Source organism: Oryx dammah, unplaced genomic scaffold (assembly GCF_014754425.2).
Source record: "Oryx dammah isolate SB20612 unplaced genomic scaffold, SCBI_Odam_1.1 HiC_scaffold_8, whole genome shotgun sequence".
In the NCBI taxonomy this organism is placed as follows: domain Eukaryota; kingdom Metazoa; phylum Chordata; class Mammalia; order Artiodactyla; family Bovidae; genus Oryx; species Oryx dammah.
The window spans coordinates 11649169-11662642 of NW_024070192.1; the positions used below are offsets into that span (position 1 = coordinate 11649169).

The 13474-nt window shown below is 62.6% G+C and overlaps 1 protein-coding gene across 1 annotated transcript in view; it reads left to right on the top strand.

The window, feature by feature from the left end:
• The window catches only part of BAHCC1 (BAH domain and coiled-coil containing 1), a 56686-nt gene extending 43434 nt beyond the window's left edge, over nt 1-13252 (top strand). Inside the window, exons 11-27 of the mRNA XM_040244809.1 lie at nt 347-546; nt 694-830; nt 1426-1536; nt 3707-3827; nt 4659-4950; nt 5692-5874; nt 5982-6277; nt 6486-6593; nt 6687-6831; nt 6921-7035; nt 7133-7208; nt 7328-7436; nt 8184-8303; nt 8481-8657; nt 8754-9922; nt 10042-10278; nt 10863-13252. Coding sequence (XP_040100743.1) covers nt 347-546; nt 694-830; nt 1426-1536; nt 3707-3827; nt 4659-4950; nt 5692-5874; nt 5982-6277; nt 6486-6593; nt 6687-6831; nt 6921-7035; nt 7133-7208; nt 7328-7436; nt 8184-8303; nt 8481-8657; nt 8754-9922; nt 10042-10278; nt 10863-11069 — 3803 coding nt within the window. The 3' untranslated portion in view covers nt 11070-13252. The remainder of the gene's footprint in view (nt 1-346; nt 547-693; nt 831-1425; nt 1537-3706; nt 3828-4658; nt 4951-5691; nt 5875-5981; nt 6278-6485; nt 6594-6686; nt 6832-6920; nt 7036-7132; nt 7209-7327; nt 7437-8183; nt 8304-8480; nt 8658-8753; nt 9923-10041; nt 10279-10862) is intronic.
• Nucleotides 13253-13474: the final 222 nt, after the last annotated feature.

Genomic DNA, 13474 nt, shown 5'->3' on the forward strand with positions numbered 1-13474 from the left:
TTAACGAAATCGTTTGGTCACTGGCCTGAGGACTTGTGCCATTCCAACTGGCCTAGCCCATGGTAGCCGAGGGTGACATTTCCCTCACCCAGAGCTGAGGCGAGGGCTAGGTGTCTGACCCAGGGACCGTCTCATTGTTCCCGGCCGCCTCACCCTCGTCCTTGGCCTGCGTGTCTCAGGGAGCCGGACAGCCTATGGGTGAGGTGGTGGTACCGGGTGGGAGCATGATGCAGGGTGGGGTGAGGGGTAGTCTGGGCTGTGCTGAGATGCAAGGTGACATCAAGAGACTCTCTGAGGGACAGTGTGTGGCCTGCTGTCATCACACTGACCCGGCTGTCCCCTGCAGAGGAGGAGGATGTGCTGGCCTTCAACCTGCAGCGCCTGGCCACTCTGGCCTCAGCCTGGTCCCTGGTCGAAGCCGCTAACCTGGACAGCCCCGCCTCCTCGGCCCAGCCCCCAACTGCTGACCCCTGCAGGGCTCCCGCACTCACCCCCCGCATGCAGATCCTGCGGCGCAAGGACACCTGGACCCCCAAGGCCAAGCCTGTGAGTGGTAGGGGGGCCCTGGTCGCCCCCATTGCCCACTGCCGTGACGGTGGGCGGGGCCTCGAGTGCCCAGGCAGGCCGCCTGCCCACCCCATCATGGTCTGCCCACCTGGTGGGCTCACAGGACCCTGTGCCCCTGCCCACTAGGTGTGCCCACTGAAGGCTGCCATCGATCGGCTGGACACGCAGGAGGTGGAAATGCGTGTGCAGCTGGCGGAGCTGCAGAGGCGCTACAAGGAGAAGCAGCGGGAGCTGGCCCGGCTGCAGCGCAGGCACGACCACGAGTATGGCCCAGGCTGGCAGTGGGGTGGAGAGGGCGGGAGTGTGGCTTGGGCATAGGTGGGCATGGCCCAGCCCGGGGCCATCACCTTGTGGCCAGGGGTAAACCTGTGTGTGATGGACTGAGCGGGGGCCATAAGGTGGGGGGCCTGGGAAGGTCCCCAGAGGCAGTGGAACTATGAGGCAGTCACCCAGCAGAGAAACCAAGGTGCGGTATGGTGTGGGAGGGAAGGACGACGCAGCAGAGGCTAGTGCAGGACAGAGGCTGGTCCTTGGGTAGTGGGGCAAAGGGTGAAGGTAGGGCTGTCAGAGGGGGGGCCAGGGCAGGATTGGGCTTTGGGGGGCAGAGGGAATCCCAAATTTGTCATGGCAGTGGTGGCGGCTCACCTGACTGGTGTGTACAGGATGGCTGGAACTGGGAAGCAAGGATGGTGGGACCCTGGCTCAGCCATGCCCTCCACGGGGCAGCCAGGCTCCCCAGGCCCAGTCTTGGGACAGCTGGCTCCCACCATATCCCCCAAGGGCAGTGACCTCTGCTGGACACTTGTCAGGGAGCCAGGAAGGGCATCAACCTCTGACCACTCTTCCTGCGGCCCCCAGGAGAGACGAGAGCTCGAGGAGCCCTGCCAGGCGAGGGCCTGGCCGGCCACGGAAGCGCAAATACTCCAGTTTGCTGCCTGCCCTGCGCCCCAGTGACAGCAAGAAAGTCAAGTGAGTCCTGGGTTGCAGGGGTCCCATGGGGTGCCTTGGGCCAAGGTTACTCGATGAGGCTGGGCAGGCCCAGGTGCCCTTAAGGCCTGACCAGTGGGGCTGGGCTCCTCTCTGGCTCCTGGGGCTGCAAGAGCCCCCCTCACAGCTTCTCCTGAAGACCCAGAACCCTAGGCCAGCCATGATGGTGAGCGCAGCAGTGTCCAGAGCCCTGAGCTCAGTGCAAACAAGCCCCACCTCCTGGGCCTGGCGAGTGGCCACACCAGCCCCACACACCTGGCCATGGCCAGGGCGGTGGCATACCCCCTGCCCAGCCCCAGCCCCCGCCGGGTCCCACGACTGCGAGGCAGCGTTGCGTGAAAGCCTCTTTATCTGCACCGTATAGAGTCGTTGGTCACGCCGCGGTGCTGCGCACGGCTGCCGGCACGCAGTTATTATCCATTACCCGCCCGGCGCAGTCGTTGGCGCACTCCCGGGCCTGGTATAATTGTCCTTCTCGGCTACAAATTGCCTCTCCCGGCAGGCCCATTTGCATAAATCCTCGAGTTCCTCCAAACACGATTGGCGCGGCGTGTGCGCACTGCATCAATCCTGATGATTTGGTAATAATAGTTAAATCGGCACTAAATGGTTCCTTCAATTAAGACAGAGGCAAAAAATTAATCTCAGGGCTTTATGTCACAAAACATTAGCAAATGCGGAGAAGGTTACAGGGAGGGGAATTCTCCTCGGCTGTGGGCGGGGGAGGCGATGCACCATATGGCTGGGGGGAGCCTCCCGGGGCTGTCCCTCCACCCTGCCCAAGTGTCACCCAGAGGGGGCTCCAGGGGGCTCCCTTTGAGGACTAGCCAGAACTGTGAGGGCTGCTGGCTAAGGCCAGGGCCTGGCAGGGGGCCCTGTCAGGGATCCTCTTGTCAAGGCTGCCCCACACTTGTCTCAGACCCACCTGACACCAAGCGCCAGTCCGAGTCTGGAAGCCGAATCCTGGTGCTTGCATCTGGCCACTTTTCCCTCTGACCTGAGAAAGCAGGCCCTGGTTAGTGGGGGAAGGAAACCAAAGCCCGGGCCCTCCCTTCCTAGGGACTGGGGTTCCCTCCCACCTCTCCCCATTTCAGGCTCCTTTCCACTTTCCATCCCTCTTCTGGGCCCCTACCCTGCAGTAGCTGCCGACAGTTGGGCCCAGGCAGGAAGTGGGAGGGCCAACGCCCGGGGGGCCACGCGTGGCTGCGGGCCGGCTTCCTGGCTGGCCTCTCCGGGCAGGAAGGTAAAAGTTGACTTCTGGCCACACAAGGGCAGGGCTGGGTCAGGGCCCTTGGCCTCCATCTGGGACTCGTGTTCATTAATGCTGTGTGGGTGAGGGGGAGGGCAGGTGGGAGGCCCAGCCCCCAGCCCCTGTTTGGCCAAGGACAGAGCAGAGCTCGCAGCCTTACACCTGCGGGACACAGGGAACCAGGCTCAGAGTCAGCAGCTCCCAGGGCCTGGGAGCCGGGTTGGGGGAGATTCAGAGTCCCTCCTTTGAGACCAGGAATTGAAGGCAGGGGCCAGAGTTCTGAGGGGTCTGAGCCCAGCAGTGGGAGTCCCAGGGGCTAGGAGGCAGAGCCTGGGCACGAGTTTCTCTGGCCACTGCCCCCCATCCTTTTCCTGACAGTGGCAGAGGTGCTTCAAGTGGACCCCATTCTCAGCAGACTCTCCTCACTCCCTCTTTTTTCCTAATTGCAGTAGCTGCTGGCCTTTGGACTCATTAAGGGCCAGGCCTGGGACCAGCAGGATCCCACCCCCACCTTGCAGAGAGGCACAATGAAAGGCACCCCCACTTTCCAGGTAGAAAGACTGAGGCTACAGCCCAGAAGGCCACAGGCCAGGTCACACAGTGGCCCAGCTGGCTGCAGGGCCATGGCCCCTGAGCAGCGGGAAGAGGGGGCCGACTGGGTAGCAAGGGCCCCAGGGACTCAACACTAGCTTGGCTTCCCCCCGCCGCAGCAGTTCTGGGTGCTTGGAGGAGCCTGGCCCAGGGACATAGCCTTGGCTGGGAAAGAGGCAGGGCCCTCACAGGGAGAAGTGGGCCTGCAGCCTTAGAGCTGCACCGCACGCCCCACTCTGGCTGCCACCACAGGGCCTGTCATGGGCACGAGGCCCGGGTGTCCAGGTGTGACCTCTGCCCCTGTGCTCCCAGGGCAGTGCGGTCTAGCCTGAGCCTGCTGTGTGCTGAGCTGCGGGGTGGTGACGATGAGCCGTCGAAGAAGCGAGGCCGGCTGGAGAAGGGCCCCTACGTGGGCCTGCAGCCCGCGTCTGCGGTGAGTCCCCGCTACAGCCTTCCCCTTGGGCCGGGTGCAGGATGTCAGACAAATAGGACAGGGAGCAGGCGGAAGACCAGCCCCAGGCTGAACACGGCCACCTCACCCCACCCCGCACCACCACCCAGCTGGAGTCCCTTTGCTCAGATGAGCAGAAGAGGCCCAGCGAGCTTCGAATGCCTCACACAGAGGCGGGCTCCTAAAGGTATGAGAGGAGCTAGTTGTGCTCCATGACACCCGCCTCCTCTGCTCACTCCGGCGTAAGGAGCACATAGGTGTCGTGGGTCACAGGACACACTGCCCTGGTCACAGCTGGACGAGGCATAGCTGGCACCTACCTGATGCAGTGGGTGGGCCAAGGACAGCTAGTCCTCCCTTGGGACGGGCTCCCCCTGGGTGCCAGGCCCCCCATTCCTTCTCAGTGCAGTGGGTACATCCTCCCTCACCCCTATTATATGGTCCTGGGAGGGACAGGCGAGAGGTGGGTCTGAGTCTGTTTTCACCTTGCCTGACCCTCCCCTAGCAGGAGGCTGGTCCCTCTCTCCAGGACAGGACAGACACTTGGGTCCTTGGCCTCTCTCCCCAAACCTGAGTAGGTTGGCCGCCTGAGGAGGCTGTGAAATGTGGGACAGACAGGCACAAGTTTAGGTTCCACTGGGTGGGCCCTGTGCCTGGGGGGCCAGGGCCCTCTCAGTCATTTTGGAGGGCAAGCCCAGTGACTTGCCACCTCCCAAGCCTACCTACCACTGGTAGAAGGGCAGCCGGAGGTCACAGGGCCGTGGCTCAGTGTCGGGGTCCCAGTGACTGCAGCCTCCACCTGCCTGTTCACAGGAGAAGGTTCGGTGCAAGAAGAGCAGCAGTCAGGGTGACCTGGCATCTGCTGTGGCCCACAAGGTGGCCCAGCTGAAGCCGAAGGTCAAGACCAAGGGGCTGCCCACTGGCCTCAGCCCCTTCCGGCGGAAGGAGGCCACCCCAGGGGGTCGCATCCGGAAGAAGCTGTCACGAGCCAAGAATGCCAAGGCGTCTGGGGCAGCCCGGCACCCACAGCCCGATGGCGGCATTGGCAGCAGGGAGGCACCTAAGTTCCCAGCCCAGCCGGCAGCAGCCGCAGCACATGAGGCAGGCAAGTTGTTGGTCCAAGCAGTGCGACCAGGACCTCCATGCTCACGAGGGGCTGGGGGAGGGGGTGGTCAGGAGCTCTTGGAGTGTGCCGGGCCCAGGGAGACCCTCTTGCTGGCCTAGGATGGATTCTCTGTGTCCCGCCTCCACACAGGGGCCCACGGGGAGGAAGCAGACAGCTGGATGCATCCTGGAAAGAGGGGTTAAAAATAGCCCTTCTGCCTGCTCCAGCCGGCCTTCCTGTCGTGTCCGGCTGGGTGACCTGGAGAGGTTATCTGGCCCCCAGCAGACACACATGTCCAGAGACGGGCCTGGAAAAATAGATCCTTCCTCTTTGCCAGCCCCTGCCCCCTCCTCCAGGTCCCGCCTGGGAAAGAACAAAGGGAAGGAAGAGGAAGCAGGAAGCCAGAGGGCATCTGGCAGGAGGACGAGGGAAGGAAAGAGGCTGCCCCCGGGGATGGGACCCTCAGCCCTGCAAGGTGGGCGCCCCACTGTCCAGGGCGTAAGAAAGGGAGATTGAGACAGAGGGAGGTCAGAGAGGCCGCCCCTTCTCCTTCCTGGTCCAGACACCCTCACCTGGAAACCTGGCCCTGGTGTCTGCCCTCGAAGCAGCCCCCATGTGACAGTGACGGACTCTACTCGGCCCCCGACACATCCGCACACTTGAACCATCCGCTCCCCTAGCCTCACCCCAAAATGGTGCTGCTCTGATGCCAAGTTACCTGGACCACCCACCTCCCCACAGACAGCGGCTCAGACAGTGAAAACTGTGACGGTCTGCTGGAGACAGAAGAACCCCCCAAGGAGCCCGGGTTGGTGTTACACGCTGGGGCCCGCGTGGCCGTGCTGGGGCCCTCGCCCTCCTCCGTAGTCAAGATGGAGGCCAACCAGAAAGCCAAGAAGAAGAAGGAGAGGCAGAGCTTGCTAGGTACCCTGGGGGCTGGGGTGGGCTGGGGCAGGCCAGGCCGGTAGGGGCCCTGGAAGGCAGCTGGGGCTCCTGCGACGCCCGCCCTCCCTCCCTCCCTCCCTCCCCAGGGGCTTGCCGCCTGTCCAGCCCCGAGAGTGAGGTCAAGGTCAAGCGAAGGACGGTGAAGACCACGGTGGGCAGCAAGCTGGAGCGGGCCCCCGGGCGCAGGCCCCCAGGTGGGCCCAGCAAGAAGAAGGCCAAGGCCAAGGGTGCCCTGCGGGCAGAGCCGGGGGCCGCGCCCAGCAGGGAAGCCCTCTGTGGCCCCACCCGGGCCTTTACCTGCCACGAGGAGGGCAGCAGGCTGGCCAGCGAGCGCCTCAAGAGAGCCACGCGCAAGAGCACGGTGCTCCAGCCGGGGCTGCGGGTGAGGGCCGGCAGGCGCCCCGGGGTCCTGGGCTCAGCGGGGGTGCTGGATACGGAAAGCCTTTGGGGACCCTCACCCTACTCTTCTCTACTTGCTACACCAAGTCACACCCTGGGACTCATACTTGGGGTCTGTCTGTGTCACTCCATGGGCACACCGAGGGCAAGGAGGTTTGAGCCACTCTCACCTCACCCCTCTCCTCCGACAGCGGAAGAATGGGGCCCTGTCCATCGCCTTGTCGCCCCGCAACGCCAAGGCCATCCTGGGGAGGGGCCGGAAGGCGGGCAAGGTGAAAACCAAGACTGTCGGCAAACAGGTAGCATCCCCGCCCCAACCCCAGGGGACCGACTGGCCCTGACCCCCCCCCCCCCCAACCCGTCCCAAGGGAGCTGACCCCTCTGGCCCCCAGGGCAAGGGCCGGGCTGTAAGTCGGCTCCTGGAGAGCTTTGGGGTGGAGGACGACTTTGAGTTTGAGGACAGCAGCTGCCTCTCAGAGGACGAGGAGGAGGAAGAGGCCAGTGGCCCCCTGAGCGCCGAGCAGAGTGCCGCCCTGGGTAAGCGGCCAGGAGGGGGCGTGGAGCATTGGGGTAGGGGCGGTGGTGGGCAGGTGGGGGGCCGGGCACTGACGCCCTGGTCTCCCCAGCACGCTCGTGCACCATTCATAAGGAGGACCTGCAGGACGGGCTGCCTGTGCTCATCCCCAAGGAGGACAGTCTGCTGTACGCAGGCAGCGTCAGGACCCTGCAGCCCCCCGACATGTGAGGCCCCAGCGTGTGTGCAGGGAGGGCTCTGGGCAGAGGGGTCTGCAGGCCTGTCTCATGCACCTCTTGCCATGCACCCCCACCCCACCCCCAGCTACAGCATCGTCATCGAGGGCGAGAGAGGCAACCGGCAAAGGATCTACTCACTGGAGCAGCTGCTGCAGGAGGCGGTGAGCAGACAGCCCCTGCTCAGCTTACCACCCCAGGGAGGTGGGCCTGACGGCACCCAGCCCCTCCTGGGCACCCCTCGGCCAGCCCGCTTACGGCTGCCGAACTACTGTTCCCGCAGGTTCTGGATGTCCGACCGCAGTCCAGCCGGTACCTCCCGCCCGGCACGAGGGTCTGTGCCTACTGGAGCCAGAAGTCCCGCTGCCTGTATCCAGGCAATGTAGTGCGAGGTGAGCACCACCCAGGAATCCCCACCGAGGCCCATCAACTCCTCCCCTCAGGCAAAGCTATAGATGAGAGGCCCCTCCAAGACCCCTAGGGTGCCGGGGGGACCCTGTCTCTCAAGGAAGGCTTCCTACCAGCCCTGCTTCCCAGGCCGAAGCAAATCGGATAAGACAAATGATAACCTCAGCTCCTTGGTCAACAGGAAAAGGCGAGGGGCTGCTGGGTGGGGAGAGGGTGGAGCCTCTGGCTGACCAGAAGGCCTAGCAGAGAGGGGCCCAGAGCCCCGGACCTGAGGGTTATGTACTGGTCACCTGGGCACGAGCTCTCCTGGGGTGAATCCTTCTGCTCCCTGCTCCCCTGGCACAGGATGTGGGGACCCTGGGGTCGGACAGGTAGGTGGGCAAATCGGTTGGCAGGCCTCAGCCAGGCATGTGTCTGCATCTGTGTGCCTGTGCACGGGGGGAGGTCAGGGGCCCTGCGTCCCTGCATGTGTGCCCTGGGATGCCGGTGATGGATGGCGGTAATATTGCCTCTCTGGCGGCACTTCAGGAGGTGGAGGGGAGGCGGGCTGCTCCCGGCTGCCACAGCGGCTCCAAGGTCAAATGTGATCAGGGAGCAGAATGTCCCAGCACCATTTGTCAGGCGCTCCGGAGCCCATCCCATCTTTCTCCTGTCCTGGCCACCTGGCCACCGGGGAGGGCCTCTTGGGCCTGGAGCAGAGGGCAGTATACTTAGGTGGGCCCTGTCTCCAGGTGCCTCCAGTGATGAGGAAGAGGACCTGGACTCTGTGGTGGTGGAGTTTGACGATGGGGACACTGGGCACATCGCTGTCTCCAACATCAGGCTGCTGCCTCCAGACTTCAAGATCCAGTGTGAGCCCCCGGGCCCTCCAGGGTGGTGTTCTTCCTTCCTGGGTCAGCCCATACGGCTGGAGTTCGGGCGGGCTTCTCCTGGGTCCAGACATTAGCTCCCTGGTCTCCCAAGAGGAGTCTCACGGGGAAAAGGTCACCCCAGCGGCAAAGCACTGAGGCCCCTGGTCCACCCTGCAGGCACGGAGCCCTCGCCAGCCCTGTTGGTGTCCAGCAGCTGCCGGAGGACCAAGAAGTCTTCCTGTGAGGCGCCCCCGCCCAGTGAGGCCACCGCTCCCAGCCTGTCTCCTAAGGCTCATGATGGGTCCGAAGCCTCAAAGACCTCTGGGAAGAAATCCACAGGCAAAGACAAAGCTGGTACTCACAGGACCTCGGGTGGGGAACTCCCTCAGGAGTACGGGGGAAGGAAGGGTGGGCGGGTGGTTTCTCTGACTCTACCTGGCCTCTCCCCAGGCAAAGCAGAGCTCCTGACCTCTGGTGCCAAGCCTGCGGGGGCCTCAGACCACTTCTTGGGCCGCCGGGGCAGCCCGCTGCTGAGCTGGTCAGCGGTGGCACAGAGCAAGCGGAAGGCAGTGGCCGCAGCCGGCAGCAAGGGGCCGGGCATGCTGCCGAACCTCTTCCAGCTCAACGGCAGCGCCAAGAAGCTGCGGGCCCGGGAGGCCCTCTTGCCCATGCACAGCGTGGCGCCACCCGTGTTCGGCAATGGCTTCCGTGCTGACTCCTTCAGCAGCCTGGCCAGCTCCTACGCGCCCTTCGTCGGCGGGGCTGGGCCTGGCCTGCCCGGGGGTGCCCACAAACTGCTCCGCGCCAAGAAGGCCGAGGCCGAGAAGGGCGGGCGGCGGCGGGCAGGCAGCGAGTTCCTGGTCAAGCTGGACCATGAGGGTGTGACCTCCCCCAAGAGCAAGAACTGCAAGGCGCTACATGCTGGTGACAAGGACTCGGGGCCCAGGCCAGGGAGGCCCCTGCCCAGCCCCAACTACGGGCACCCAGCCCTCGTGGGCAAGGACAGAAAGGGCCGGGCGCCCGTTCACCCGCTGTCCATGGGGCTGGCGCTGCGCAAGTTCACAGGCCAGGCTGAGTACCCGCTGCCCTGTGACAGCGACTGCCACAGCTCCTACTCAGACGAGGAGGAGGACGGGCCTGGCCTGGCACCCGGCGTGCCCTCCCGCTTCCTCGCCCGCCTGTCCGTGTCCTCCTCGTCCTCGGGTTCGTCCACCTCCTCCTCCTCGGGCTCCCTGTCCACCTCCAGCCTCTGCTCCTCGGACGACGAGGGCTCTTCCTACACCTCGGATGAGGAGGACCCTGCCCTGCTGCTGCAGACATGCCTCACCCACCCAGTGCCCGCCCTCCTGGCCCAGCCCGAAGCCCTGCGCTCCAAGGGGGGCGGCCCTCACCCGCATGCCCAGCGCTGCTTCCTGTCCAGGGCTGCTGTGGCCGGTGGGGGAGCAGGCGCAGGCCCCAGCGGCAGCAGACCCCGGCTCAAGCGCAAGGAGGCCCTGAGCTTCTCCAAAGCCAAAGAGTTGTCCCGGAGGCAGCGGCTACCCTCCGTGGAAAACCGGCCAAAGATCTCAGCCTTCCTGCCCGCCCGGCAGCTCTGGAAGTGGTCGGGGAACCCCACGCAGGTAGGTGGGCCTGGCCCGTGCAAGCGCCCTCAAGACATGCCATCTGTCTCTCCTGCACACTGTCTGTCATTCTGGCCTGTGTCCCCTGCCCACCCTGTGCCCCTGGCTGTCTCCTGCAGAGGCGTGGCATGAAGGGGAAGGCCAGAAAGCTGTTCTACAAGGCTATCGTCCGGGGCAAGGAGACGCTTCGCATCGGGGACTGCGCGGTCTTCCTTTCGGCTGGGCGGCCCAACCTGCCCTACATCGGCCGCATTGAGAGCATGTGGGAGTCGTGGGGCAGCAACATGGTGGTGAAGGTCAAGTGGTTCTACCATCCAGAGGAGACCAAACTGGGGAAGCGGCAGAGCGACGGGAAGGTGGGGCCGCCTGGTGGGAGGCAGGGATCCCAGGGGTCTGGGCAGGCTCAGAGTGGGGGGCCTTGGGAAGAGGTATCCTGGCAACTAGCACCAGTGGGAAGAAGGCGAATGAACATCCCCCCTCCCTGTCCCCACACCTCAAGTTGCCAAGGGTCACACGGGCCCCACAGGGAGTAACATGGCTGAGGGCTCAAGCCCAGAGCCAGGCCACCTGGATCCCTCCCCAACTGCTTCTGTGACTCCTAGTGGCATGGGGGACAGTTTCACCTCGTCGGGGGCTGTGACCCACGGCAGCATGTAGCACCAAGCAGGTCCCGCCCTCAGTAGCGCCCCCTACAGCAGGCCCTCTGGTCCCTGCCTGCCCAAACCCCCAGCACACTGTCCTGTCTTCCCTGAGAACCGTGTTTGCAGATGGTGCAGAAAAAAGTGTTTCTCCCACTCTGCCCACCTGCTGGGGCTCCAGGCGCTGGCTCCCCCGCCACACAGTTACACTCTTATCCAGAACTGAGGGTTCCGGGGTTGGGTCGGTGTGCTGTCCCAGGCCAGACCTGACCCCAGGCGCTCCTCACCCCACTCCCTGGCAGAACGCGCTGTACCAGTCCTGCCATGAGGACGAGAACGACGTGCAGACCATCTCCCACAAGTGCCAGGTCGTAGGGCGCGAGCAGTACGAGCAGATGACACGGAGTCGCAAGTACCAGGACCGACGGGACCTCTACTACCTGGCGGGCACCTACGACCCCACCACGGGGCGCCTGGTGACGGCCGACGGCGTGCCCATTCTGTGCTGACTCTGCGCCGACGTCCACAGGTGACCCACCCGCCCAGCGGTGCCCGGCATGCGAGCTACAGGCACGAGAGGACACAGCCCCACGCCTCTGAGTAGGAGGCTGGCCCACACCTCGGAGGGGCGAGTCTGAGCAAATATGCAAACCCACCAAGGCAAGATCCAGGCTTTTTTTTATTATTATTATTTTCCCTGGAAAGCAAGAGAGCTTTTAGGTGTCGGAATCCAGTCCCATCCGTCTGCTGCAGAGGGTCAACTGTGCCCCCATCTGGGACCCGCCAGCCCTCTCTGTTTTCCCGCATCGGCAGTTCACAAGAGATTAGAATCCAAGCCATATTTTCCCTAGTACCTCCGACTGTCTCCCACCAGGGAAAGCAGAAATCAGGTGTGTTGTCTATTTATTTCTCTATGTAAATATTGTATTCCTTGCGGGGAAGTTTTATGGAAAAAAAGTGGAAAATGATTTTTTTTTTCCCCACACGCGTGATAAGGGTGTGTGTGGGTGAGTGTGTGCGTGTGTCTGTGTATGTGTGTGTGTAGAGATTTTGTTCTGGGGGGTTTTCTTTGAAAATGCACTGTTTTCCTCAGCCTAGCTGAGTTCCAACTGGGGCGTCTGTGACGACAGAGGCAGCTGGGGTGTGGCCCGAGGGGCCAGAGGCCACAGGAGGGATCAGACAGAACCCTGATTATACCTGCTGACCTCTTGGGGGGACTGTCTAAGATGGAAGTCACACTCGAGTTTATTTCCTTTTAATTCATCCTGGGAAAAAAGTATTGGGGGAGGTTGATGATGAGGGTCCCTTGGGGGGTAGAAGGGAAGCCAGGAGCAGGCTCCCTGGCCCAAGAGTGTGACTGCAGCCATATGTATCTTACCTCTGTTTAAAACAAAGCAAAAATGAACAAATGTTTTAAACTATCAATACGAAAGGGTGATGTTTTGATTTGATTTCCTGAATATTCCAAGTTATTTCCGATTTCCGTTTCAATGATCAGCTTGCCCAGCCTCCACTCTGAGCAGGAAAGGAACTGGCCTTCCCCAGCTCACGTGAATGTTTGCGGGCCTTTTCTGCAGCCACTTGGAAGGGCTGATGGCCTGGCAGGCCAGTGCTTGGGGCCCAGAGCAGGGTTCCCCCTGCCCACACCCCAGCCTCGGGTACAGGGAGCACTGCTCTGCCCAGTGCCATAACTACTGTTGTGCCGCGTGGGTGTCCCAGACCCTCAGCACCACCCCGGTAACCCCGGAGAACACATCACCCTTTCACGTCTCCTGAGGCCAAGAGGGACAGGCAGAGCAAGCTAGGCCCATGACCCCACAGCCCTTTCCCTCCCCCCAAAAAAACGCACTGAGGGCTCCATGCTCCCACGTCACACTGAGGGTCCCCTGGCCTCACTGAGAGCCCCAGGAAGGCCCCCCAGGTTAGCCACTGCTCCTTTGCACGGGCTCTTGTGTGACCCACAGACCTACACCAGGCACCTGGAAAATAAGTCATCGGCTGCCTGGGCCCCCTTTTCTTTCCAACCAGGAAATCACCCCGCCCACCCGCAGGGCCCCTCCCCCTCCCTGGAGGCTCCAAGGAAAGTACAGGGACAGGGAGGGGTTCCCCTGCACCCCAGCTTTCCTCTCCCACCCCACCTCTGCCCTTTGTCTCGGCTCGAGTGCAATATTTCATTTCTGGTGGTCGTCCTGGAGACGGCGGCCAAGGTCCTGCTGGCAGCTGGGGAAGTGGAAAGATGCCGTGGAGAGGACACGGCCAGTTGCCAAGGCGCATGTGGGGAAGGCCCAGCCGTGGAAACTAGAACCTGAGGCTACTTCCAACCCCAGTCTGCAAGGCAGGAAGGGACAAAACAGGCAGCCTTTTCCTGGCCCTCCGGCCCTCCTGCCCTCCCGTTGGTTCTCCCTCATCTGTGGACTTCTGTCCTTTGCTTTTCTCTTCCCATCCCCTCTGTCCATGTGTGCGCGGACAGCGCGGCCCCCCACCGTGGTTAAAGCTGGCAAAAGCACGACTCATGTAAATGTGTAAACTAAGAGGATGGTTGATTTTTTTTCAATGTAAACACTAAAAACAAACAAACAAAAAAAAATGGCAAAGGTTTTATGAACAGCAAACTCTATGTAAAGGCATTTTAGTATTAAATTTTTTATTGATAACTTGCTTAAGAATAAATATATGAACTATTGTACAGGTTTTCAGTGGTCCAGAATCCTAACTGCGCCCCAATGTCCAATGTGTGTGTTCCAAGGGGACTCCCTAGAGGCCCCAGAGGCTGGGGTCTCAGCAGACAAGGGACTGGGGCAACGGCAGGACCTACCGTGCAGCAGCCTGGCAGAGCCAGAATTGGGGGGGGCTGGGCCTTTGAGAGGCACATGCAACCAAAATGGCTTTGGAGTGGCCTTGGCTTTGAGACGCC